Here is a 26,915-nt window from a genome sequence, read left to right on the forward strand (position 1 = left end):
AAGTTTAGACTGTGAGGGAGACAGGTCAGTCAATCACTGTACTTCCAAAAGTACACTTCAGCCCAGAGGTTCCCTGTTGAGATCGAAATGAACCTACCAACCAGTGAAGAGTGTGAAGGATGGGACTACACACAAGTGGCTTCCTTAATGTTTAAGGTGAGTGGGACAGAAAAATGGAGGTTGCTAAGATTTTCCTTAAGCTAATTATTTCAACTTCAAATATGCTGCGCACGTGCAACAAGCGTGAGAGTGTGATGAAAAGACGGCCTGTTATCAATTATGAATGTGGACAAACTGTGATTAAAATGTTCCCCAGAACAAAATGCAAGAATGTGCTGTAACGGTCAACAGACTGAAGATTTCTGGGCAGAGACTTCTGGTGAGTAACTGTCATATTTTCTTCCTTTTTCTTTACCTGAATATACAGTATTTCCTAAAAATGTTATAGAGTTATATATTCTGCTAATCCCCTCGTGTTTGTTATTCTAATTACATCCAAATGGACAAATCCTCCCAAGCAAGTCTTATCATGATTGTGGCATTAAAACAGCCCAATAATTACATTTCCAGGAGCTCTTTGTGCCAGTTTTGATATTAAAAAAAAAGTGAAATGAGAAAACATTCTGTTTTCTCATTAGGCTTTTTTAAAATCTGTCAGAAGTTGTTGTTTTTTTCTTCCCCCGATATGGCCAGTGTGAGTACTTCAAACCTAGAAGCCTTCAGAACTCAGTTTGAATTAACTAGATTGTTGCAGCTCTGCAAAAAGTTGTGAGTTTACCAAATATGAGACATGACTTGTGTAAATTCCTTCATTTGGCAGATTTCCCGCATTCTGTTAGAGGATGTACTCTGTGCAACTTCTGCTTCTTCAACACTCCACAGCTATTCTCTTGTCGTCAACATCCGCTTCATATGACACTTCATATGTCTGTGTCCAGAGGCTGCCAAAAGGGGCCTGTGTAACGCTGAGTTCAGAGCAATATCGCAATAGGGGCCTTGTTCTTTATGACCGATCACGGTGGATTCCTCCCATCTGTAACTGGTTAGATGGCGCTGGATGAGGATGCATTTGGGTGGAGAAAGCTGAGAGAAAGTGCTGGCCCTGCCCTCTTAACCCTGACCGCTCTAGCGGTGCTGCTCAGTGGCCAGCAGATCTGACTGTGTTTGTCCTGAGTAGGTATGAACTTGTAGCAGTGTAAATACGATCTGGGCACTCCTGCGAATGAGAGTCACTCTCAGTGAGTTTCCCCTGCCTAAAAAAAGGTAAAATATAAATAAATTACCGTACCGTGTGTACCCACTCACAGCTGTCGAATACATTACCATTGTATGGGCATGATTTTGTGTTGTTTTTTTTTACTGTGTATAGTATAAAAGCAGTACTTCAGCCCAAAAATTGTATTGTGCTATTCAGGTACTGAGTTTTGAGCTCAGTTTTTTTTTCCCTCTTGCATTATTTCTTTGAGACTCCAGAAGTCAGAAAAGTGTTCAAAAACATGTGTTTCCAAACTCTCAAGGGCATCGTCTGCTATAATCCAGGTCTTCTTTATCCAGCCGGGTTCTCAGTAATCCACCGACAGTTTCTAGTTTAAGTGTTCCAGTTTAACTCAGGTAATATTTCTACAGCCTGCCTTACTGTGCTTTGGCTTTGTAAAAGCTTTATCTTCTTTTCAGCTTCATATGCTGACTGTCTCCATCTTTCCATCTTCCATCCATCTTTTGTATCAAACAGAACTGGAGGAGGCCTGCTCTCAAAGTGGTCCTCTAGCCTGCATTAATAATAAAATTTGGATAGCCTCTTGCAAAAGTGCTGACATGACAGCTGGTACAAATCTGTGACTCAGCAAGCAACCAGCGACTGGCAGTTGTGAACTAAAACTGATACTGAAATGAACAATGGTACTGAAATAATCATGAAATTTTAAGTTTTATGTGCACGTTACTATGTTGTGGACTAAAATACCTTTAGCAGCTGAATGTGTCCCTTCCACAACATATCTAGAACCACCACCCGTGTACTGTATGTGTGTGGCTGTGAGCCAGTAAAGCTGTTATTCCTACTTATTTAGGTACGTATAATTAAAGTGCTATTTGTCGTAAGTCTCACTCTCTCCCATCATTCATCGGGGGAGTACAGCTCTTTCATGACTCACCATCGATTTGGAGCACTGAAATGAGTTGATAACGTCCCTGTATTTCATATTTTGAGGATCTTCCTCCTCAGTAACACCTGCGTTTTGACACTTCTGGAACAAAAAAAAAGCACAAAAAAAAAAGGAGCCTTTATTTATTAGCCACTTACAAATCCTCCTTTTCACACAAACAGATGAGAGCATCAATCTGGCCTCTTCTTCATTATTCACTGACCCTGAGCTGATTCTATTTCAGGATGGATATTGCATCACTGAAATACTCCTACTTCTCCCAGGCGTATCTCCAAAAGACGCTATTTACTAGTCAAAATGATTCATGCTTCAGTGCAGAGGCTTTGATGTGCAAGTTACTCGTGCAAATCTGAAAAATACACATTCATAGAGAGATGACTGACACATCCCATTCCTACAGATACAGCGCTAGTAAAAAACCCATTTCTGCACCAAGCTGTGTGGACTTTTGATGGACCGCTATGAGCTGGAATTCCTGAAATATCTCAACATATACAAGGTGGATTAGGGCAAAACTAGATATTCATGATTCCCAGATCATAAAATTTTAGTGAGCATGTTTTCGTCTCCAGCCCTACTTTCATGTATAAGAAGGAGCAAATGCTAACATGTTAAGCTGATAAATATTACACACCTGAATGGTAGAAATAAGTTCTGCCCAGAATTCCAGTACAGGAGAGGTCTTAATAACCGACTGTCCACTTTAAATATGAAAGAATATCTGGGTACTGAAGTCCCAAAATGAACCGATCGGAGTAGTCTTAGGTCTCGGTCCATGGGAGCACACGCGGAGGAACCACTTTATGCAGCTCAAGTCTGAGTAGAAACCTGACAAAGTATGTCAGGATCATACAATTTTAAATGGTGCACTCTCAAGTTATGTCTTAACAACACAGGTCAGATGATCTCACAGTACCAGATCCCCAGATGGCAAGGTATAGCAGGCAGATGCTTGTTCTTTTAGACACTCAGGAATGAATTAAGGTCTCCAGTAGCATTAAATAGACTATAAATGCATTCAAGATAAATTGAAATCACTGGCTTTTAGAAAATGCATCCCCGTGAAGGAGGTTTTGTGGGCAGGCTTTGTATGCAGCTCATTTAATGGACCTGTTAATGCTAGTCTCATTATTGTCTCCATACTGGTGCTTTTGCTGTGTTTTATATGGTGCTAATTCTGCACCTTACTGTCTCCACTTACTCCCTAGCCGTAGGGAGACAGGTTTGATTTGTTTTTATGTCTCCACATCAGCAAAAGCTGAGGGCCATAGGCATTATCCATCCATCCTGTTCTCTTTATTTCGATATCTCGGGGGGGGGGGGGCTTTCGAGAATTTCTTTAAAACTGGCATAAATATCCACTCGGACTTAGATTTTAGTGGTCAAATGTCAAGGTAGTGACATCTCACCAATGCATGAAATCTCTTTCATTCTTGGGCAGGGCAATATCTAAGACACCTTTGGGAAAATTTCTTTAAATATAGTACAAACCTCCAATGAGACTCAAGAACAACCTGAAAACATTTTGGAGGTCAAAGGTCAAAATCACAGGCACCTATGGTAGAGGTATACACCTGCAATGTTTCTAGCTAGTTTATTTTCACATGAGTAGGATTTTCTTCCAACCTTTTAAACTTCCTGGTGTATGTGTTGTATGCCGTTGTATGTGAGTTGTGCCAGATGTTCTAATTATTCCGCCCCAAGAGGGACTGATAATGTTGTTTGAATTAAATAAAGTGAATTGAATCGTTGAGGACGACCAACTATCGGCCTAAACCTCACCTTCAATGAAAACCTATGGAAAAGGTCTCCAAAATGTAAGAAAAGACACACACACACACACACACACACACACACACGCAAGCTTATTGGCACATAGCTGAAGTCTACCATGACACAGGAGCACCTCAGCAGCCTTGCTGTCATTAGCATCAATCATGTGGTTGCTGAGCGTCCATGATGGAGTCAGTGATGACTGTACATCAAGGAAGTCTGTCAGATTTTAGATTCTGAGGTGAGATGTGTGCTGTTTTCAAGTCTTGATTCAAAAGATGAAAGTCCAACACACTTATGTATACTTTCAGATTTTATTTTTGTCTTTGTTTGGAAATGTGTGCAATTTAATATTTGATGCACAACATTTCTTAGCTTGAAGGGGTTCATGGTATGATCACCAAATAAGCCAGACTTATTTCCACAATGGTAACAAGTCTTTTTTTTTTGTATTCTCCATATTTTTAATTTGAAAATGGCGTCACATCATAATGATTTCAAAATCATGAGCATGTTAACGTTGTTACTTTGTGCATGTCAGTATTAAGCACCAAGTTAGCACAGCCACCCCAGATTCTCTGAGCTCATGTCCCTCAAATGGCCTGCAGGCCCTCAAAAATCACACAGAGGTGAAAATGTCAGTACATTTGTGACGGAGTGAGCACCTTACAGCAACAACTTCTGTCTAACTCAGGAACTTTCTGCTACTTAGCAAACAGAAATGTCTTTGCACATACAGCAGATTCTATCAATGGTAAACTTCGATATTACTTTATGACAGTGACAAGTTCTTCGAGGAGAGAACATCTTCTTCACATTTCCTTGAGGCCTCTGTACTGTAAGTAAAGTTATTTTTGAGGCAGAACACATACTGTACTGTATAGCAAATGATCGAGCTGGAAAACAGATAACACTGAGCTGCAAAACTCACAGCATAAGAAATGACGTCGTTCATCTCACAGGCTGCCTCTCTTGTTTAGGGGTAAGAGGAGAAACATTGGCATTGAACAGAATGGAATGATTTAGGGCCCGGATTAATCGGCCGATTGTAGCCACTAGATCGAGGCCTAGAATGAATACATGTTAGATGGACGGTCTAACTGATATACCTTAAAGAGGGTCATGTTAGGTTTCCGTTCTTATTAAAGCAATATCTGAGGAACACTTGAGGGAATTTCTTGAACATTTCCAAAGGGACTTTAGGATGAAATGAGAGGATTTTGGTGGTCAAAGGTCACTACAAGAGGTACATATATCCTAGAGGCATAAAACCACAATGCAGCGTTTCTCGTCTCTTTGAAAGAATGGTCAAGATTGAAGTGGATTTGCTCATTCTCACCTTCATTTTGTACACTTCCCCTTTTACTTTGGACAAATCTTCTGTTGCATCTGTCAGTTAAATATAATTTTCTGTTGCAAGAGGATTTTTACGAAGGAAAGTAGAGCAGAGTCAAAAAACAGTTTCTAAAAAATGTTTTTCATATGGAACTAAATGATCATCCTCTTCAACACAGGGAGAAAAGTAGCACTGTGCTTAACACATTTTCTATTCATGGATTTATATATATATATATATATATATATATATATATATATATATATATATATATATATTTATATTACAGAGAAATAATGGATAATAATTGGATTTTTGGTGGAAAAAACATATCAGGCATTAATTCAAAGCACACAAGTCCTTTATGTCCTAAAACACATCTGAACAGCGAGAGCTTTACATATATAATATAGCATATTTCTGCACCAATAGCACTAAGACATGTTTCTGTGAATTTATTTTACACGCTTGATTACAGACCTTTTTTCTTGAAGCTTTTGTCGAGCTGCGGTGTGCTTGCACTAAAGTACAGCAGAAAAGGAAGACATTCTTTTATAATAAGTTCATGTTTGACTCATCAGGAACTCAGCATGTGTCTAAGGGCAGAGAGGGCTGCACTGTAGACTTTGAATGTCATCCAGTGTGTGTGTGTGTGTGCGTGTGTGCGTGTGCGTGTGTGTGTGTGTGTGTGTGTGTGTGTGTGTGTGTGTGCGTGTGCATGTACGTGTCCAGTGAGCACAGCCTTTGGCTTGCTTTGCATATTCATATCATGTTTATACAGTGGATGGAGCAAAAGTTCAAAAGAAACTCAATGATGAAAATGCATCTTCATCATGTCATGCCCACAATACCTCCTTGTTTGTTAGTGTTTCAGACTGGAAAGTGCATGTAGCCTCTATTCTATTTAATCCTTTTATTCAATGTGTCCTGTTTTGATGATTTAATAAGACACATTCCTTCCTCTTTCATGCAAGGAAGCTTCTATTCTTTCCTAAATGAAATAAAACAATCCTAATCTGTCAGGATGGCTGCATATTACCATAAGGATGGAAAAATGACAGTCAGCGCAGCGTAGATAAAGGTGATCTCCATCTGTCTGATGCCGTAATCGCTCACACAGGTAGCAGATTAAAAGAACTGTCAGGCTTCATCACTGTGACGCTTCTGCCTGTGTGGCTGCGATGGGAGGAAGTCACTTTCAACCTCTCCATGTGACATCAACACTACAAAAAAAAGGCCACGCAGAATAAAATAAACACAGCAGCACATCTGTGGCTGCATGCTATATGACATGTTACTTTGTTGTTGGTATCAAACATCTACAATGGCATGAAATGATGTAAAAAATCTATACTATAGTTGAAAATACACAGAAGGAATATACTCTACCAATCAACCACACTAGTTTCAATTTTGACACATCCCTCTGTAATGGATAGGACAGCAAAAAGGATCGTACACCTGTGGTATTTGAACATTTAGCAGAGATTCGTTAAAATGTGCAAAATCTCTCACCAGCCACGAGACCTTATGCAGCTGCTGTGAAAGATCCAATAGCTGTTCTCTGAAATGAAATACATTCCCAAAAAAAAAAAAAAAAAAAAGCACACGGGCAAATGTTATATTTGCAACACCTGCTGTTTGCTACTCCAGCAGAGAGCCACATATCATGGGGCAACACATGGCACAGAAACAGAGAGGGCTTCAACAGCGTAAGAGCATTGAGCTGTTCGTTACAAATATGCTAATGCCTGTAAATAGAGCATTTATTATATAGCACCTTAGAAACTCACTTTGCAATGTTGGCTCACACACACACACACACACACACACACACACACACACACACACATTCATTGATTGATGACAACCTGCTCAACTAGAGTAAATAGTGATCTGGTGTCCTGTGCGAACCCCCTGGAAAGAAGAAGAGGTTCCTTTGTTAATAGCAACCACCGCCCAAACGACCCCCGATGGAGACTGTCTTTATGTTTCAACAACAGTACATCGTACCCACCATCACCAGGAATCATGATTGATTCAGTGACGTGCAGTCAGGGGGGCCAGGTGAGGCTGATCATGGAATGAAAAAAAAAATTAAATGGTTTAATTTTTCGAGTGATTTAAGTTATTTTCCATTTATCTCCACCAGTTTTAGATCATTTTTGACTCAAATTTGCCGAATTTTCCCATTTAACGTTGAAATACTCGAGAGTGTGGTGCCGCAGCAGCCCGCCGAGCCTCACCATGGATTGCGCAATACCCGGCAGCCGAGCGTATTGCTGTCTCCCTGTATTAAGTTATTAAAACATTCAAACACTTTTACTATGTGAATTAATTTTCTATAGTTTTTAGCGGATATGATTTAATGTGTCTTTCATGCGCCGAGAAATCATAAAACGGCTGGGAAGAGGAGCTCGGTGACGCACGCAGTTCTCTAGCCTCTCTGTGGGGGGCACTCGTGATCCCAGGGATGCTAATGTGAATGCAACCATGCGAGAGAATAAGTGACAGTAAGCTAGCTAATGAGCAAGTGCGGTGCATCAGTTTTTGTGTTTTTCCCAGTGTTTCCATGGAAGAGGATTACATCTCCAAACTCAAGACAATTTTCTAAATTGGACTTTCAATCGAAGCAGGATGTAATAATTAAAGGCAGACCAACGCCGGAGCTAGTAGCTTGAGTCAGGCTACGGGACAGACCCGCTCTTTTTGGATGTGTGGATGTACATCAAGAAACCGTCTTTTCTGCTTTTCTTGCCTGCTCTTCTCAACTTCGTACAACGTCTGGACTCGGATGGTAAGACCATAATAACGTTTTTTTTTAAATTAAATCCGCTTTTTGTGTGCTACAGTTTGTATTTGTAAAGAATGCTGATATGAGACTTAAAACATAACCCGCCGCCTGTTGCACTTCGGGTTAATATGTTTTTAAGTCTGACTAATGACGTCACTGCCTCGCCAGCCATGAACCTCACCGCACGTCACTGATTTACATTATCTTTGCTTCGGTTCTGCACCATGTACTTTGAACAGATCCTTTGCCGCCGCCAACATCTAATGCACTGTTAAGACATTTTCACATATTTTCCGTGCTAAACGTTATAAACTCCAAATTAAACACATTGTGGCTTTGAACAACAACTATGAATTGCTTTCAACATTTTGCCAAAAATATGTATTCACTTTCTGGCTGAGGCTTACATGAGAAGACTGACTGAAACCAGGTTCTTGGTTCTTGAGCCAAGTGATGGTTAGCTTAGCTTAGTACGAAGCCCAGTGCTAGTCGGGCTCTCTCTAAAAGTAAGAAAATCTGCTAACTAATACCTCAAGAATTCAAGCTCCACTTGTTTCAAGTCCTCTTGGCAAAGCTATAATGCTACAATCTATGAGGTATGACATTGTGGTGTTGATCCGATCATCTAACACTTTATCATGTATTGACATAAACAAAAAATGTCCTTTAAATAGTTTGTTTTTGCCTTTTCAGATCATCCATAAATCTGCTTTGAACTTAAAAGAGACAATGAAAACTCTACTCAAATAAACTGGACACACACACACACACAAAACATTAATTCTTGTTCATGAATTCAAAGTGAACTACTGAGGCTAACCACAGCATAGTAAGGCTAACCATACCATCAGATCAGCTGGTAAAATATTAGGATGTGATGGCGGTTTTACTGTGAGTGAGAGCTTCTGGTCTCTGAGACAAAGAAAAGGCAGCAGCATGCAGAGCTGTTGTGTCTCATTTGAACAAGCACAGACTCTCCTATAAATAATTCAATGTGGGAGCAGTGCCTGACTATCCACTGGGGCGGACTATTTGATATTTTATTCGGTGTCAAAAGGCTAAGTCTGATTTTATACAGATTCTTTTTTCTCTCCTGTAAGCCAGCAGGATGATCAAGTGTGTATCTGTGAGGCCAAGGTTCATTGCTTTGAAGGTAATGCCTTTCATATTAAGTGATCTCCCTCTCTGATTTACAAATGATAATAAATCACAAGCTCTACTTAAAGGGCTCTCACTGTGCTGCGGCCTATTCCTCGTGGTAATCCATCCTTTTGTTGCACCACCGTTCCGGTATCCACACTAAGGTAGTCTTAGCAGCCCCTCCCACAACACCTCAGAGTAAACTACTTTATTATCAGTTGTAGGAATCTTTTGCTGCACTTGTTTCACAGGACTTTACTGATAAAGGGACATTATTAAATTAAATTAACTGCCCATGGTGGACCTCTTATCACATACACTACTCTCTATTTGTTCACTTGACTTCGAACAAACCTACAGGACCAAACTTTTCATTGACACGCTGTTGGAGCTGCATGACAATCTGTTTAATTAGAGCTCTCTTCAGCTCATGGTTATCTCAGCTGGTGAGTCCCCCATGAAGACAGAGCTAGCCAGGTATATTAACTTGAAGCCAGTAGTATGATAATAGTATAATCCACGTCTTCTTTATCCAGCCGTACACTCAGTAATCCACAAACACCTGGATTTGAGTTTAAGATAAACTATAACACCTCTGGTTTGGCGCTAATGTGTATAAAATAAAATTTTAAAAAAAGCTGAAATAAATTCTGTGCTACCATGAATGCGTGACAAACAAGTAGGATTACAACTTGATTTTACATCAAATGGAAGTGTTTCGGGGATTACATAGCACTCGGCTGGATAAAGAAGATGTGGGTTATACCTGATAATGTGCTTCAGAGTTTAGAAACTGATGTTTCTTAGAAAGTTTTGCTGTTGTTAGCGATCGCTTCAAGCTAAATGTACATGGCTGTCTCTTTCTGCATTGTGGAGTCAGAAAGAAAGGAAGCAAGAGGGGAAGATCATCTTCACCTCTATGTACTGTGTACCTCAAAGGCGAAGTATGCCTTATGGGTGAAGTACTACTTTTGGTTTTGCACATGTAACTTGGAGTAATTTGACTTAGATTGGTCCTTCAAAGGCTGAATTGGTCAGTCACCCAAGAAAAGAAACATACACCAGTTCACATACTCTCAAACATCTTCAGACACTAGCAACATATTGTACAACCATCGCTTGGCGACGTGAAAGTTAGCATTGAGGTTAGCAAAAAAAAAAAAGTTAGCTCGTTTCATCAGCTATATGTTAGCTTGCTTCTAGCTTTAACAGACTCATCTTCATTAGAGTGGTGTTTGCTGAATATTTTTTAGAGTGTCATAAAATTATCATTAAAATTAAATATTTTCACAAACATACAACAATTCACACGTGCACAAAAACAGCTGCTGACTTATTGCACAACCCTCACTGGCAATGTGAAAGTTAACGTTGAGGTTAGCAATCATGTTTAGGGTTATCTTATGTGTGTCAGGTATAGGTTGCTACCAGCTTTATGAAATGCTAACTCGAGTACATTGATGATGGCTTGATATTTTTAAAAGATGGGTGTTTTCCACTGATGGATTTTCCTTGGTGATTATTTCTGACGACATTCCTGTGCCATCACCTGTTCATGTAATTTTGGGAATTATTTACCATTAAATTTTGAGAAAGGGACAAAAAGAGGATTGAAGCATCTCTGCGTCAAATATAAAACAGAAAAGAAAAACCAAGCAAAAACTGACCTGCTGTAATGAATTATGAATGAAGATGGGAATACATAATTTAGCAGCATTTGTTGCATATTTTATGCTAATCATTTTCTTTTAATTTACGAAACACACATTGCACAACAGATATTAGCATGCACCATTTTTATCCAATATTTTTTTCACAGTGTTAAATGAGGTTTTTTTGTGTGTGTGTTTATTTTGAAGTGGTACTCCTTCCTCGGGGTTTTTGGTTGGAGCCTCTTCACCTGAAGGTCGGCGGATTTAATTGGCAAAAAGGAAACCGCACCACAGCACATTCCAGCTTCACGGGTTGTTTTTGTTGTTGTTGTTGTTGTTGTCCTTCCCGATGCAGCTTCATAAACACCACCTGTGTATCACCCTTGGTTATATAGCTGCTTTAAGCGAGCTCCATGAATTACAAATGTCAAAGGAATCATGACAGCTATGAGTTTTAAGAGCTGCTGGGTGCATAAGTGTAATATATGTGTGACCCTGAATCTCCCATTTCTGCTGTCTTTATTGATTGAGTTCAAAGGTAAACAAGTGTGAGGAGGCTGGGTCTTGAAATGGCTCTCAGTCAGTTGCTGCCATCTACTGTTAGCCATTGCATGATGCACGACTCCAGATGTTCTCGCTCACTCCTGAAGCCGCTGGATGTTATTCTGCAGCATCACCTCTTCTATACTCATCCTCTCTAAGTGTTAACCAGCTTGTCGCTGTGTGTTTATATTTTATCTCTGTTATTACACAGAACCTGTCTGACAGCGACATCAGCAAGTTCAGTCTCATCCACCAACCGTAAGTCACACTTTCACATAGTTGTCATCTCACACCTGGGCCCACCATCCTTCAAACCTGGCCTCGCTCACACTCTCTTCTTTCTTTCCCTCATTGCTTGTCATTATTAAACTGTTTAGGAACACAGAATGTAGAATACGCTTCATAAATAATATAACAGTAAAAAGGTCAAAACAAACATCTCTCTATGGAACACACAGACACTCCCGAAAGGTCAGGATGCTATGCAGAAACATGTACCTGATACAATCCATCCATTCATTCATTTTCTACTGCTTGTCCTGTTACGGACTGCGGGGGCCTGGGGGAAGGCTTTCCCAGCAGCCTTCAGGAAAAAGGCTGGGTTCCCATCACCATCACCAGGGTCACCAGTCCCTTCCAGGGCCAACACATAGAGACAGACAACCATTCACACTCAAAGCCACACCTACGGTCAATTTAGAGTATCAATCAGCCTCGTCCTCTCTTGATGTCTTTGGACTGTGGGAGGAAGCTGGAGTACCAGAGAGAACCCACACAGGAACAGGGAGAACATGCAGACTCCACACAGAAAGATCCTGTGCTGAAGCTGGGACTCAAACCCGGAACCTTCTTGCTGTGAGGCAACAGTGTTAACCACTGCACCACCGTGCTGCCCGTACGTGATACTAATTACGTCATATTCTGCACATAGATCAAGAGATTTTATGAAATCAGTTTGATTTAATGGGTTGAATATTTATCTAAACCTGTTTAATAGGATGTTGTTGCCGGAGCAGTGTGTTTTTTTCTTTGAGAACTCATTTAAACCTTGGCTGATTGATACTCTAAATTGACCGTAGGTGTGACTGTGAGTGTGAATGGTTGTCTGTCTATGTGTTGGCCCTGCAATGGACTGGCGACCTGGATGGAACTCATTTAAACTAAAGCTAACATAACATCAAAAACTACACAACTACCTGAGTTTTTAAATGTTTGAAATTTACAAAGGAGTTTCAGTAATCATATTACATTACATTATACATTTCTTTAAAAGCAGCTCCAGACTGAATAAAAGCAGACAAAAGCCCTTTTTGATTGTGAATCATACAGTTGGTTCCTTAAAGATCCAAATTGTTAAACACTATAGAAGTATCTAGGGCTGTAATCTCCCAGTCGACTGGTCTATTTATTAGTCAGTACGTTCTGGCTCGACCAAAATTCTGATTGGTCGATTTTTTTGCCACGTTAATTTCATCAGGAGGAAAGTACCGAAAGCACCCCTGTTTCACAAATCACAATCTATCTTTGAACACCCCCCTTTGTTTTTGCTATTTTGGATTAGCCCGACCCGCTAGAGACAGACAGACTGGAGAATACTAGGCCAATGTCTGGTGCTTTGATGAATGTATATTTAATTTTGACGGTTTCATTTAAAGTCAGTCCTCGTCCACCGTGTTAAAGACATCTGCAGCATAACAGCATTTCATGAAAATAATCATGGAAAAAAAGTCGAATGCAAAGTTTGCAAACAACAGTTTGCATATCACAGCTCCACGACAAACACGACGGCGTATCACCTAGAAACGGTGAGCTAACTTGTCCACCTTAGGTTGCCCCGTCAGTTTTGAGTATACGAACATATCAGAATTGACATTTCAATGTTTTAGTCTAATAATTGTTTTGTTTTAATTGTAAAAATTCTTACCGTGGACTTGCCCTTTTGTGTTCAAGAGTAAATTTTAAGTTAAAAGTCTATTTGTGTCTCAGCCGCGATGCTGAGCTCCCCCGTTCAGTCTCGCTCTGTCAGGACAAATGATAGTGTCAGTCAGTCATTATAACGTGACGAAAACAATTGTCTAAATATTCCTCAACAGGTTTTGTGCTGATAGTTGACACAGTATATTTTTCATATATAAAATTAGTCGATTTTTAGTCGAAATTTGAGGGCTTCAGTCGACCAAGAATTTCTTTGGTTGATTACAGCCCTAGAAGTTTCCCACCAACAACTTCCTGGTTTCTCCCCCTTGCCACAGGGCCCTGTGACAAAGGTACAACAGATGTGTATTCTGCAAAAGTACCCACAAATTTGCTAGACGTGACTAAACACTGACTTTTAACACATGAGGGGAATGGATGAGGTTCAAACATGTAAAGCCTCAGATTCAGTATGAACATGGACACGATGGGTGCACTGCCAGCTCCGGCCACAGCGAAGATTTGGTAAGCACTTTTGGGTTGTAATAAAAACTTCCTGGGTTCTCCCCCTTGCCACAGGGCCCTGTGACAAAGGTAGAACAGATGTGTATATTCTACAAAAATACCCACGGCAACCACGCACACACACACACACACAGCAGTGGATCATCCTACTACCTTTTTAGCAGGAACGCATAACTTTCCATATCACTACCCAGCAAGGTGAACAAACGCTGTAAGGACAATAAAAAAGCAACAAAATGTTTGAAATTGTAGAAAAGCATGGGCGACCTGAGAAAAGATTGTTCAAAAACTTGCACCCACGGATGTGATGCAGGCAGTTTGTCAAAAGCTGTGGCCGCTGAGGTCTGTATTTGTGTAAGAGTGTGTGTGTGTGTGTGTGTGTGTGTGTGTGTGTGTGTGTGAGTGAGTGAGTGACAGGGAGTGGAAAAGAGAAGTGATTTTTCTTACAGCCGCAGCCAGAATGAATTCTCTCCTCCCCCTTTTGTTGCCAGACGTGACTAAACACTGACTTTAAACACATGAGGGGAATGAATGAGGGTTCAAACGTGTAAACTCTCGGAGTCAATATGAACAGGGACACGATAGGTAAACTGGCAGCTCCGGCCACAGCGAAGATTCGGTAAGTATTTTTGGGTTGTAACTGATTTTTTTTTTTTTTGTGACTGTGATGACAAAGCATGACGTTTGCTCCCATCTGTTTGATATTTACAGCTCTGTGTCACATTTGCTAAATTAAATCACTATTTCATAATTATACAAATGTCAGTAAAGCAAAATACGTCTTAACCCGGCATGGATTCATGTTGAACATAAATTTAAACTTTATGGAGAATACTTAGGAAAACGAGGACTGAGAGCTGAAGGGGATATTAGTTTGGCTTTACTGTCATCCATCTGTGGATGAAGGCATCAGGAGGACCTCTCATTCGCCATGAAGAATGCTCTGAAGACTTGTTTCTCAAATGACAAATTGTTTGTTTTCCAGGCAGCTTCAGAAGATTGTTCAAGACATCAAGAAAAATGATGGCAGCTTACTGAATAAACTAAGACGGTACGTTCAGAAATGCAAAATATTTTTGTCGCTTCTTTTCGTATTAGAGACTCGGGAACACTGTGAAAAGCAATGTGGTGGAAAGTTGGATTTCTGAGGTTTAAAAATGCCACTGGTACATGCTGATTCCTCTTTCACAACCGTTGCAATAAGAGAAACAGACAAACCAAAAATAAATTAAACAGATGACTGTTGTCCCACTTTCCTTTCCTGAAATTCATCACTTTGCTATCCTGCTAATATTATCTAGTGAATACATGGGACTGTCTGCTCAGTTTCGTCTCATAGTAAAAGAGAAAAAAAGACAAGGGAAGTCATGCTAGTAAACACTGTCGCTGTTGTCAACACCTCTCCGTACAACAGGCTGAAAAGCAAACCGCTTCCAGAAGTTCCTGTCAGAGATTACAGAGGTGAGTGCGGTGACTGAACTGCTGTTTTCCCATCAATAACATGAAGTGCCGAATTAAGTTTAGCATTTCCGTCGCGGCAGCCGCATGGTAAACACAGGTGTCGCTTAGCAAATGAATTACAGTCCACTTCTGTTTATTTTCAGTTTCCCAGGGAATAAACATGAATTTTTTTGTATTACATATTTCATATTTATTATATATATATATATATATATATATATATATATATATATATATATATATATATATATATATATATATATATATATATATTATAAACATATTTAGAATTGTATTTTGTACCGTACACTAGCGTTCCCCCTGTTTAATGTCACATTGTAAACCTGGTATTATAAAACAGTTTTGACTGGTAGGAGTTCTGTAACTTTATTAGTGCGTTTTTCTATTTTCCTGCTTCCACATGTAGTTTGGAAACACACAGTGTTTAAAAGCTTCTGTTGAGTGACTGTTGGATAGATGAAGACATGAGGAGATACGGTCCAGCGCTTCCTCACCATAGAAACTGACTTGGAGGTGTCAGTCAAGCACGAGAAAACCTACTCCGACACCTGCTCAGATGAATTCATGTCTGGAATGTAAAATTTGTCAGCATGTAGTCATGAAACCCCTTTCAATGCTTGTGTTTGCAGATGAAAACAGGCACAGTGATGAGCAGCTGTCTGATTCTGAATATGTAAGTTGGGAACCGATTAAAGTCAAACTCTTCCGTTTCTCTGTGGTACCAAATAATAATAGGCCTGTGTGTCATCACCAGAATAATGAGATGTACAAGGAGCCATTTCAGGAGCAGGAGGACAGCTACGAGCCTCCTCCCAGTCATAGAGTCTTCACAAGCTCATCTGTTTCCTTCTCTCGGGGGGAATATCTTGGTCAGTCATTTATTCAAGCTCCTGCCTGCACTGCTCACTGAAGCATATATCTGTCACTAAAATGAAACAAATGCACACGATAAGTTTCGCGATCGTTTGGAGTTTAGTTTTCCTGTGTAATCATACACTCACTACAAACCCTGTTGAGCCAAAACCACAGAGCTCTTCAGAAGGGTACTTCATGCAAATGCTGACACTTTTTTTTTTCTGCTTCTGCTTCTCCTTTTCCAGACAGCTGCCGCAACCGGCCTGAACGGCCACCCAGGAAGCCCCTTCGCCCGGGCAAAGAATCCAAACACCTGCCACCTGAACCTGCCCCCAGGGAGACTCATGAAGTAATGTAGCTTTCACACCTACAACACGTGATCTTACAGCTACACAGTGGTCTAATAACTCCACACCTATACATGCATATAGTGTGATTATACAGTGTATATATATATGCTGCCTTGCAGAATTTCACCATATCCTGTGCCGTAGAAAACACGCTCCAATGACTGTGGACACCATGTCCAATATTTTGTTGTCTCTGTTGCTCTACAGGAAGACTACATCAGTCCAGATGGCAGTAACGATGAAGACAATTATGTGGAACCTGCAGAGAACCCACCTGCTAGTAAGATACAAATATACAGCACAAAGAATTTGAAATAAAAGCTGTATGAATACGAGTGCTGCAAGGACTGCTGAACTCCAAGCACAGGAGAGGAGATTGTCACACACCGTAGGACCAAGTAACTCCTTCGTCTGCTTCACGCACCATACCCGTCTTGTTCTTGTTGCTTCCTTTGCACAGCTCCTGTGAATTCTGATCAGCATGACGCAACAAGAGTACTAACAAGTCTGTGTCATCACCTACTAAGACTGTGTCTTTTGTTCTGGTGGAGGCAATGGCAGTTTGGACTATGAGCACGTCTGCATGGTGCTTTGCATGGTCCGTGATACACCCAGCCCTCTCAAGTTCATCACGAAGCTAAAACAGGAACCATATTGTTAAAAGAGCTGGAATGTCTGGGAAATGGTTCTATCTGGTTTTCCATCTGTCTTCTGTGTGAGGCTGTCATTTCGTAATCATACCAACAATACCAATCATTTGTAAATCTACTAGCCCAAAATGTAACCTCACCACATTAATAATGACCAAGATGGCTATTCTGATGTCACTATGACGGAATGTTATTAGGTAAGGCTTGTTCGCCCCCCAAAAAAAAAAAAAAATTTGAAAGCAAGTGGAGGTTAGATTGTGCAATCAACTCTTTAGATCTATATAAGTCTTTTTGTGGCAAGTGAGCCAGGTACAGTAAGTGACTTAAAATGTATCATGTTTATGTATTGTGTTTTTTTCCAAGAAACGTGTAAAACAAATATGTTAATTTTCATGGATACTTGCACTGTTTGATTGTGATGGGAGTAAAGGAAAAACTTAAGCCTATGGGGATATATTTTGGGTAGCCTATATTCGACTAGTGTGTAGCTCATTTGCATATTCAAATTTATTTTCAAAGAAACATGTTACTTTTCATGGTTACTTTCATTTTATAAAGTTTTATTTTGATAGGAGTAAAAGAAAAAAAATAGTCCCACTGGGGTGTATTGTCGTCTGGCCTTACTGGCACACACGTTAGATTGATGGGAATTAAATATTAACTATTTCCTCAACTAGGTTTTCTTAGTATGTTGTTACTTCTATTTTTGGCTCCAAAATGAGTTGGTTTGCCTGGACGATAAAACTCACTTCACAGTAAACCATCATCAAGATCTGTAGGTGTTACTGTCCACATTTTGGAAGGGCCTGGTCAACCCGCCAGGTAGAATAGGTCCAAGTATTTCAATAAAATCCTTTCCTGTTGCCACCTGCTGGCATTAATGACTTTCCTTGAGTAATTCAGCACAATCCTGTTGACCAAAAGTGTGACTGCATACTTAAGCTTTCTGTTTCTGCCCTCAGATCCCGGGACTAACAGTTGGAGGAGCCGTTCCATGTTAAATACACCTTTACCAGAGCTTTCGACCAGTCCTGGTGGGTAAAATAACATGGCATGGTTGAAATATGCACAAGGTCACAAAGGTCAACCCCTAAAATTACAGGTCGTAATCACCTGTAACTCAAAATAACTGACATTGGGAAAAGTCACGTGATGTCTTTAATATCAAACTGAGACTTTTGTGGTTGGTGTTACTGGATGACTAATTCTGGATATTTTTCAGATTCTTATGAAGTTCCTGACAAAAGGGTAGGCTCCATATTTACTTGTGCAAGTCATGAGAAGATGGTTTTTTTTTCAGGTTATTAATGGCTAATGGGCTTCATGGTCTCTTTACAGAACTTTTTGTCCCTTCCTGCAAACAGGTCAGTCCTCTTGTACATGACAGTAATAACACACCATGGAATACAGTCTGAGCCTATAACTGCTCCCTTGCTCCTCTACAGACTACTTCCCATCCCCCCAACAAAGTCATTCTCTTTACCTCCGAAACCCAGCCCCAGGTAGCACTGCTGACACAGACATTTCAGATAGATCTGTACTTACCTGCCTTAGTTCAACACCAACTAGGTATTTGTAATATATAGATTGCAAAACATACTTAAGTATTCTTTTTCTGTTTTTTATTCCAGAGTGACAATGAGACATCTCTCTGATGTAAGCGGTGACATTCACAAACTTTTAATGAAAGAGATTTTTGACAGTGACACTCCTCTGACTGCTGTTGTGATTATCCAGGTCCCGCAGCCCACAGGCGACGATGAATATGAAGTGTGTGATCCAAACGACAGTGGGTATCAGAGATTACATGATTTTCTGTTTTTTTTAAACAGAAGAGAGCTGCCTCATAAATAATCCAGCATGGTGCGCCATCTACAGGACAACCAGTGTAACGACATTGACAATAAGAATGTGACTGTTTCAGACGTAACATAACGGTAGATCACTCTTAATCGTTCTTTGGGTTCCTCTAGGAACCAGTGATAAACCAGCAGATGGACCTCCGCCGCTCCTACCCAAACCTTTGCCAAAAGAGTTAGTGTCACTTATCGAAAGCTTTTTTCACCTGATAGTGTAAGCAGTTTAAAACAGTTACTTTTTCTGTCCTTCAGACGATCCCCGAAACCACCTCCTAGGCCGGTAAGATCTCAGAGAGTATACTCACACACACACTCACACACACACACACACACACTTTCATCATTACTTTACTGTGGTTTACTTTCATTATCAGACTTTTTATGTGCTCATGCTCATGTTATTACAGAGGCAAGACACGAGGCCAAGAGAATTTGAAAGTAAGCATTCATTCTGCCCCCCCCCCCCACTCACACACACACACACACACGCACAAACACAGGCCATGCCAAGCTTGAAAACAACCATGTTGTACCATAAAACAGATAAATACCATCCATTCCTTCCTCTTGAGTTTGGTAACACAGCCCATGTGTAACTCCCAGATATTACCGTGTAATTCAAATATAACTATCTAGTACCAACATGTAACATTCTTAACAGTTCAAGAGTACCATTTGTGTCTTTAACTTAGAGTGATACTTGACCCCAAAAAATGTATTTTGCCTTTCAAGTATTCACAAATTGATGTCTTGTGTTCACAAAGATGTTTTTCCCTTCATTTTCTCTCCATTTCTTGCATATTTTGTAAAATTTGACTTTGATCCTTTCACTTGCCGCAGAGTAATTCACAAGGACTATTTATACTTTAACTCAAGTACTGAGGCTATGTTTTTGCAATCTTTTCTGTGCGAAATCTGTTTTCTTTTAAATGAATAGCAATGGACTTGTTCGGATAAATATAATGGAGTAAAAAGATGCACATACTGAGGTATAGTTGTCAGGCTTTGTTTCCTGTCTTTAAGACAAAATTGAGGGGTAATCAACTCCTGCAGTGTGTAAGAACAATTTTTTGCTGAAAAATATTTCATGAATGAGGCCCACTGTTCTTAAGTGAAGTACTTGATTAAAAATAATTACTGGATTTCTACCACTGAAACACTCTTGATTACAATGTGTGTGTCTCTGTGTAACAGGACAAACTGACAGACGAAGTGTCTCTGCTGAAAATGACCCAACAGACAAAGACAAGGTCATGCTCTTACAGACTATTATAAAAGCAAATCGTATGTGTTTGCAGTTTATGCAGGGGTATTATTAAAACTCTCCTTGTGTTACATTTCAGGACTCGGACGTCTATCAGAAACCATGGTTTGCCAGCACGTGTGATCGCAAGACTGCTGAAGAAATCTTAATTTGCTCCAATAAAGTAATCCGAATATTTCACATCGTGACCGTCAATGTTGGTGGATCACTACCCGTAACACCCTTTTCATTGTTTTCAGGACGGGGCGTTCATGGTGAGGAATAGCTCTGGTCATGATGCTCGCCAGCCCTACACCTTAGTGGTGCTTTATAAGAGCCGGGTGTACAATATCCCAATCCGCTACCTGGAGACGACGCAGGAGTACGCGCTGGGGAGTGAGAAGAGAGGAGAGGAGGTAGCTTCCTTTGTACTGCGCTGATAACGTGACACTTGCGACAGTCAAATAAAGGGACCTATGAGTGAGGAGCCTCGGAAACACTCAACACCCCAGATGTGGATGAGTCACCAGCTGCCGCGCGTAGTTAGGTTTACTGTGAGATGGCGTTTGATAGCACAGCGTTGAAACTGACCGAAGTGTACAGAGTCCTTCTGATGTAAGAATACTCCCATTTTTAAGCACATCACAGTGGTTTGACACACAAAAATACATAAAAAAAGAAATACATCTTTTGCACGTCTTGGTCAAAATACCAACTTACAGTGAGAGTTGAGCTGAGCAGGTTTGTGTTAATTCCATTAAAAATGATGGTCTCATATACACGCACCACCATGTAACAATAATCACACCAACCTTGAAATGACACCTGCTGTACAGTTTTGTCCGGCAATTTCAGAGTAATTTGGCGATAATTTTTGCTTCGACGCCAAACGGATTCTCCCTTTCTTCAGTGTTTCAGCAGTGTCTCTCAGATCATCGCGACCCACCAAAGGACCCCTCTGGTGCTGATCGACATTCAGAACAACACAAAGGACACAGCCAGGCTGTGCTTTCCCGTGACGCCATAGGTGCATCTCAAGTGACGTGCCACAGCCGGTAAACGCCGTGCATCCCATCCAGCTGTTTGCACAAGCTACTGCAGGACATCCTGCTGCCAAGAAGAGCTAAAGCAACATCGACTCAGAAGACTCGTGTTTTTTATTAAGATGCTTTCTTTAATGCTCAGTCAGTAAACAGTGTTTTCAAATGAACGCGGGGAACGAGACAGTAGCTGGAGCAGAAGGAGGCAGGTTGTTTACAATATTGGGGCGGGGGTTCAAAAGATGCAAAGTTGTATTAATTCATTTGAATAAAACTCTTCTCTTGTGTAATACAACTTGAATTTTTTTTTTTCCTTCTATTTTTCAATCATCACAAAATGCCACCAAAAAACTGACACGCTCATTTATTCTCCAATTTGTTGCATAACAAGAACTTATCAGGCACTTGGTGAAAAAGTGTCAGGTCATATCTTACAGTACCTCTGGCTGGACTATACACAATTATAAATCTCTCATCTAAATTGATTATATATATACAGTGAGTGACAGACACTGAAGTGCGCACTCTACAAACAGGAGTGCCCAATGGTCCTCGACTGACACGCACACGCACACACGCCACCACTGTTCCCTTGCTGTGAATACTGAGGGCTCATGGCTGCATATGGAAATATTTCGCCACAGGACACTGCTTGAGATTGTCATCGGCTTTAGGCCTGATACGGTGAGGTAACAGGAAATAGAAATCCTCCTCTCATAGTGCAATTTAAAAAGAAAAAGATTATAATTTCAAGTCAAAAACCGAGAAAAACGCATGATCCGATCTGAGATTTCAAAAAAGAAATTTTGCTCGTGATTCACTGACATGAACACAGGTTTTAAAATGCTGGGGGATATTTGCCCACACGGAAAGTTACAAAGCTTACCGCATTCACCTGAGAAAAATCTGTTTTTCTGAACGAATAAAATCAAATTACGTAGAAAAAATACTTGATCTGAATTAACGAGATTTTTTTTTTTCTGAAATACGACATTTATGGTGTTTTTCTGAAATAATCAAATAACTACGTCGCAAAAATATTTTTTTTCTTTTCATGAAAAATCATCTTGTTAATTCAGCCAGAGGGGTATTTCTCTTAAGTGAATGCAATAGACTTACGTAGAAAATAGACCTCTTACAAATAAAATTATATTTGAACATAATTTGGAGTTTATACAAAATTTTACAAAGATTGCCCCCAAAAACAAAAGCAGAAAGAAAAGCATATAAGTCTATAAGAAAGAGTCATAAATACATGTGAATTAAAACAGCTTATCTTTTTTTGTTTTGTTTTTTTTTTCTTCCTTTTTTTAGAACACACAGTTTTGGTATATCTGAGTAACTTGAGGGTCTCTGCGTCCCGTTCCAGAAACATAAATATGATAGCTACCACTGTATAGCCTACCCGTACATCAAAATTCAGATGGTATGGCAAATATACAAATTACAGTGTTCTAGAAAACTCCATGTGACAGTGTACTTAAATCACCTTAAATAAAGCTATTGCGTAGACAAAATATAAACACTACCGAGAACTAAATTACAGACGCCACATTCTCGTGGGTTTACAAATAATCACAAAGTCTGTATCAAGCTACTCAGACTGGGAGAGACGATAGGTAAATGTTACCCTGAGAATGAGAACCCTCCAGGATGTGAGAAGTTTTTTTTTCTCTTCAAAAACTCATAATTAAGACTTAAAAAAAGAAAAGGAAAAAAAAAACAAAACACAGTCACCATTGTTGTTTTTGTCGTATTGCAAAGACATCTTCCAGGCCGTCATCCAGTGTGCGCGACATTTAAAGAGTTTTCACAGTTTGGCCTTTTCCACTCCATCAGATGTCGCTGCCGATGGACCATCCATGTTTCCTGGCATGTAAAGACTCGGCCGCAGAACCAGCAGCTGAATTTCTTCTCAACATCCCTGCTGGGAGAAATGCTGCCGACTACCTCGTACTTCTTCCTGCTCAGCCGGCGCAGTTTCAATTTCAATAGAAACCTCTCCTGCACCGAGGGAGTCTGGGTGTCCTCAAGATCGTTCGTCTCGGATGAGAGAGCATTCAGAGTCCGTCGTGACAGAATGACCTTCTGCACGTCCCCTCTGTACCTGTTGACCACCTCCATGATCCTGGCAACCTCCGGGATGTCTGCGTCTGGATGATTTAGCACCACAACAGGCTGGTCTCTCAAGGGGCGCTTGATGGGCTGAGAGGGGTTTATGGCTACTAACTTCAAGGTCCTCTCCAGACATTTCGGGACCAGCTGCCGGTGGCACCCAAAGGCTAGTGAGGGTTCTGGTTGGATGGCTTTCCCTGCTGGCAGGTCGGTGCTGCTGGTATCTGGGTGGGCATCAGCAGGCAGTTCTCCGACTCCTATCCCCTCCACATTCCACTCTGAAGTCAGACTTGCATCTCCTGAGCTGATTTCACCTGAAAGACCACATTTAATACATTTGAATGAAAAATTCCTGCGTCAAGAAAATGCAGGTTTTTGTCCAAACTATCATTAGCCATCTTACCGTGTGGTGTGCTAGCAGGATGGGAAAGAGAGGAAGATTTGGTGTAACTGCTATGAAGAGTCCCACCATCAGCCGCTGGCAGGAGACAGTCCAGGACCCTGTCAGAGGACGGCTTCTCTGCTGCTGGTGAAATGGCCTGCCTGCACTTGTTCTTCTCCAGGTACTGTAGTGATTTCCCTGCATCATCTCGCTTTTCCTGACTCGGCGATGCCGGGCCTTCAAGCTGGGTTTCGATCGTGTCTTTAGATCCTGTTGTCTTTGCGGCACAATGCGGAGCAAGTTCCTCTGGCTTTGATTGTACAGTAGATATGATGGCTTCAGAGGGGTCATCGGAGTCCGTCTTGAAGGATTTGGTCCGTGTCTTCAGGTGGACTTCTGTTAATGGAAAATCCTGCGCCGTGTCATTTATTATTGAGTGGTGGTCACCTTTTGGACCACCTCCTGGTGGAGACAAAGAGCTCTGTGACACCCACTGCTTCCCTTTCACAGGATTCTTCTTCAACACTATCTTTAAGGCCAAAGCTGAGGATCGTCTATCTAGCTTTTTAGATCCCATCTTTCTTTTCCACCTTCGTTTCCTTCTCTTATTTTTTGGTATAGTTATCCGAGGAGACATCTGCTCTTGGCTGTCATTTGTGACCGTCAGCTCGCTGCAAACGCCATCCTCCTGAGGATGAGCATTTTGAGGCTCTGCATGCTCCTCATTATCCAAAACAGACTTTAGTTCCTGATTCTCTCGGTTTTCCTGCATCTGTGTGCACTCCGGAGGGTCATTCTGGGCGGACATTGTGGCCTCATTATTCAGTTTAGTTTCAGTCTGTTGTGTATGCTCAATCCAGTCTGACTGACAACCATTTTGGTCCACAACACACTGAGCATCTCCAACAGCACTCTCAGGAGGGAGGGGGTCTTTTTCAGTCATCATTTTCAGCCGTTTGGCATAAGTAGCGCCATTCTGAGGCAGGGTGATTTTGTTTTTGACCGTGAGGACGGTGAGATCTGCAGAGTTCGACATGAGGCCGTTGTCTGACTTTGGGTGAAGGTTCATATCTTGAGGGACATTTGACAGAACGGTTTTGAGAGCCTTGGTCCATTTCTGGTCACCAGTTTCCCCGGCTACAGATTTCATCAAGAACTCTTGAGTCTCCTCAAGTGTAGTTTGTGGGTCAGACAAATGGCAGTATTTATCCAGGAATTCCCTCCCTGGCAGAGAGAGGCAGTCCTGCGTCAACCAGCACATTTCCCTAACTGCACTTCTAGTTAGTCTAGGATTCATTTTTGGGGTGGGGTCATTTGGCTTCACTGCTATGGAATGAACCTCCTTCTTTTTCTGGTTGCCATTTTGGCTAACATGGTTAGCATTAATGTGCTTAGCAAGCAACCATTTCTGAGATGCCTCGTAGCCGCAGTGCTGACAACGTAACATTTGAGTGGTTGTTACAGATCCCAACAGATTATTGTCCTTTGTGTGCAGAACTAAATCGATCTCATTTGCTCCTTCCAGCGCAAAATGATGGACACACATGTGCTCTAAAAATATTTGAACATCCGCTGTTGAGAATTTCTGACACAGTTCACATGAATAGTTGCCATTTTGGCAGTGATGCGTAGTGAGGTGTGCGCTGAATTCAGCCCATGTTCGTTTAACATTGTCATTACAAATGCTGCAACTAGAAAAAGTGTCCTTGTGGCTTAATAGATGAACCTGAAAGTAGGAGAAGTCATGTGTTTTAAAAGTACACATATGACAAGGGAACACTGGCGTGCTTCCTCTGTGGTTTTCCTCAAAGTGTCTCAATAGGTCTTTGGGAACATAATCCAAGTTGTCCTTGCACTGAGAGCATGTGAACCTGAGCAAATTTATATCATGTGTCCTCTGCTGTGCTTCCTGCAGGGGCTTCTTGGAGCTCGGCTCCCACTCCTCTGGTATTGTCTTTGGTCCATCTTCACTTTGCATAGTTGGGGGCTGGACGGCACGCTTCCTGTGGTGCAGCCGTTTGCGCCAAACTCGGCCCTTCTTCTTGAAACGCCGTTTATTCGTTGTCGTGGAAGAAGCGGCGCGTATATCCACCAAATCCATGGGGTTACAGGTGTCTGAAAGTGTGGCAAATATACAAGATAATACAGTTGTTAACATGTGTCCAGATTGATTACAAATGCTTACAAAATTATTTCAAGGCAACCAGTTATGACAGGGCTGTGTTCACAGACTCTCTGGCTGGTACTTTAGCTGCTGCTCCACCTGTTGCTGGCGACGGTTCATCTGGCCACTACACGGATATAATTAATCAATTTCAGGTGTAAAACAAGGAATTCTTTCAGCCATCAGGTATAGGACACTGCACCTCAGCTCACTTGCTCTCCCCGGCCTTCTGAACTTGATATTTTTGCTTGTATAACAACTGAACGCAATACAGAAGCAAGCTAAAATACCTGCCAAAACCAAAAACGGTCCAACAACGCAAGAGTAGAGAAGCTGCACTTTAGCGTAGCAGATTAATGAGGAGAGTTGGGCGGCCATTGTGTAGTTTAACTTGACCACAACAAAGTGATGAGACTGCCTTTGTGAGCAACAAACGCCGTGGGGATTGGGAAGTGACGATAAAACTACCTCGCTGTGATAGCATTAGCTCATTTCCCAATTCACAGGAAATTAAATATGTCATAAAGCAAGCGAGCTAACTGTTAAAACGTTCTCTGTAATAGCGTTCGACTGATTTGAATTAACGCGACGCACGAGAGCAGACGAAATAACTTGAAGAATATGAAGCGTAACGACAAAGTTACGCTAGATTCGTTTTCTAACATTGCATCGACTTAGTACTGCACCTAAACCGACCGGGCGACATAAATCGTCAACAAACGTACAGTTATTTGTGCAGTTGTCTCGTTGTTGTTGTTTTTTTTTTTACCTTTTCTTTTGTGGAGAGCTTGACAGCTCAGCGAGTGGCAGCCATGATGGTTCCATCCGGGGATTACAGCTCCTGAGCTCTTTTAGCCTGATGCCACCGACCGATGTCCCGGGCCCATGGCCGGGGCTGCCGCTCCCCGCACACACACACACCGAGCTGCTTAC

At 41.1% G+C, this 26,915-nt stretch overlaps 2 protein-coding genes across 6 annotated transcripts; one reads left to right on the forward strand and one right to left on the reverse strand.

Annotated features, from left to right (window-relative positions):
* blnk (B cell linker) lies at positions 1-21,611 on the forward strand. 4 transcript variants are annotated; one of them, XM_086180594.1, is made up of 22 exons: positions 1-156; positions 317-379; positions 11,615-11,661; positions 14,828-14,893; positions 15,257-15,303; positions 15,954-15,997; positions 16,079-16,193; positions 16,425-16,528; positions 16,737-16,809; positions 18,142-18,213; positions 18,402-18,427; positions 18,518-18,543; positions 18,625-18,681; positions 18,811-18,835; positions 18,917-18,968; positions 19,153-19,213; positions 19,291-19,318; positions 19,446-19,476; positions 20,233-20,288; positions 20,382-20,465; positions 20,542-20,697; positions 21,192-21,611. In XM_086180594.1, exons 1-22 carry the CDS (start codon positions 88-90, stop codon positions 21,306-21,308), a joined length of 1,419 nt encoding a protein of 472 aa, XP_086036720.1. In that variant the 5' UTR covers positions 1-87; the 3' UTR covers positions 21,309-21,611. The 4 variants fall into 4 exon arrangements, with proteins under 4 accessions (XP_086036720.1, XP_086036721.1, XP_086036722.1 ...); XM_086180595.1 differs by lacking the exons at positions 1-156; positions 317-379 and adding an exon at positions 7,756-8,071 and having other exon boundaries at positions 21,192-21,610; XM_086180596.1 differs by lacking the exons at positions 1-156; positions 317-379 and adding an exon at positions 14,334-14,461 and having other exon boundaries at positions 21,192-21,610.
* On the reverse strand, positions 21,455-26,915 carry znf518a (zinc finger protein 518A). 2 transcript variants are annotated; one of them, XM_086180593.1, is made up of 3 exons: positions 26,752-26,915; positions 23,840-25,933; positions 21,455-23,750 (listed from the first exon to the last, which is right to left on the reverse strand). In XM_086180593.1, the coding sequence occupies exons 2-3, from the start codon at positions 25,917-25,919 to the stop codon at positions 23,101-23,103; spliced, it is 2,730 nt and encodes a 909-aa protein (XP_086036719.1). In that variant the 5' UTR covers positions 25,920-25,933; positions 26,752-26,915; the 3' UTR covers positions 21,455-23,100. The 2 variants fall into 2 exon arrangements, with proteins under 2 accessions (XP_086036719.1, XP_086036718.1); XM_086180592.1 differs by lacking the exon at positions 26,752-26,915 and adding an exon at positions 26,051-26,109.

The sequence above is a fragment of the Aulostomus chinensis genome, chromosome 16 (assembly GCF_037954235.1).
Source record: "Aulostomus chinensis isolate RoL2024-O1b breed Wild chromosome 16, RoL_Achi_v1.0, whole genome shotgun sequence".
Taxonomy (NCBI): Eukaryota; Metazoa; Chordata; class Actinopteri; order Syngnathiformes; family Aulostomidae; genus Aulostomus; species Aulostomus chinensis.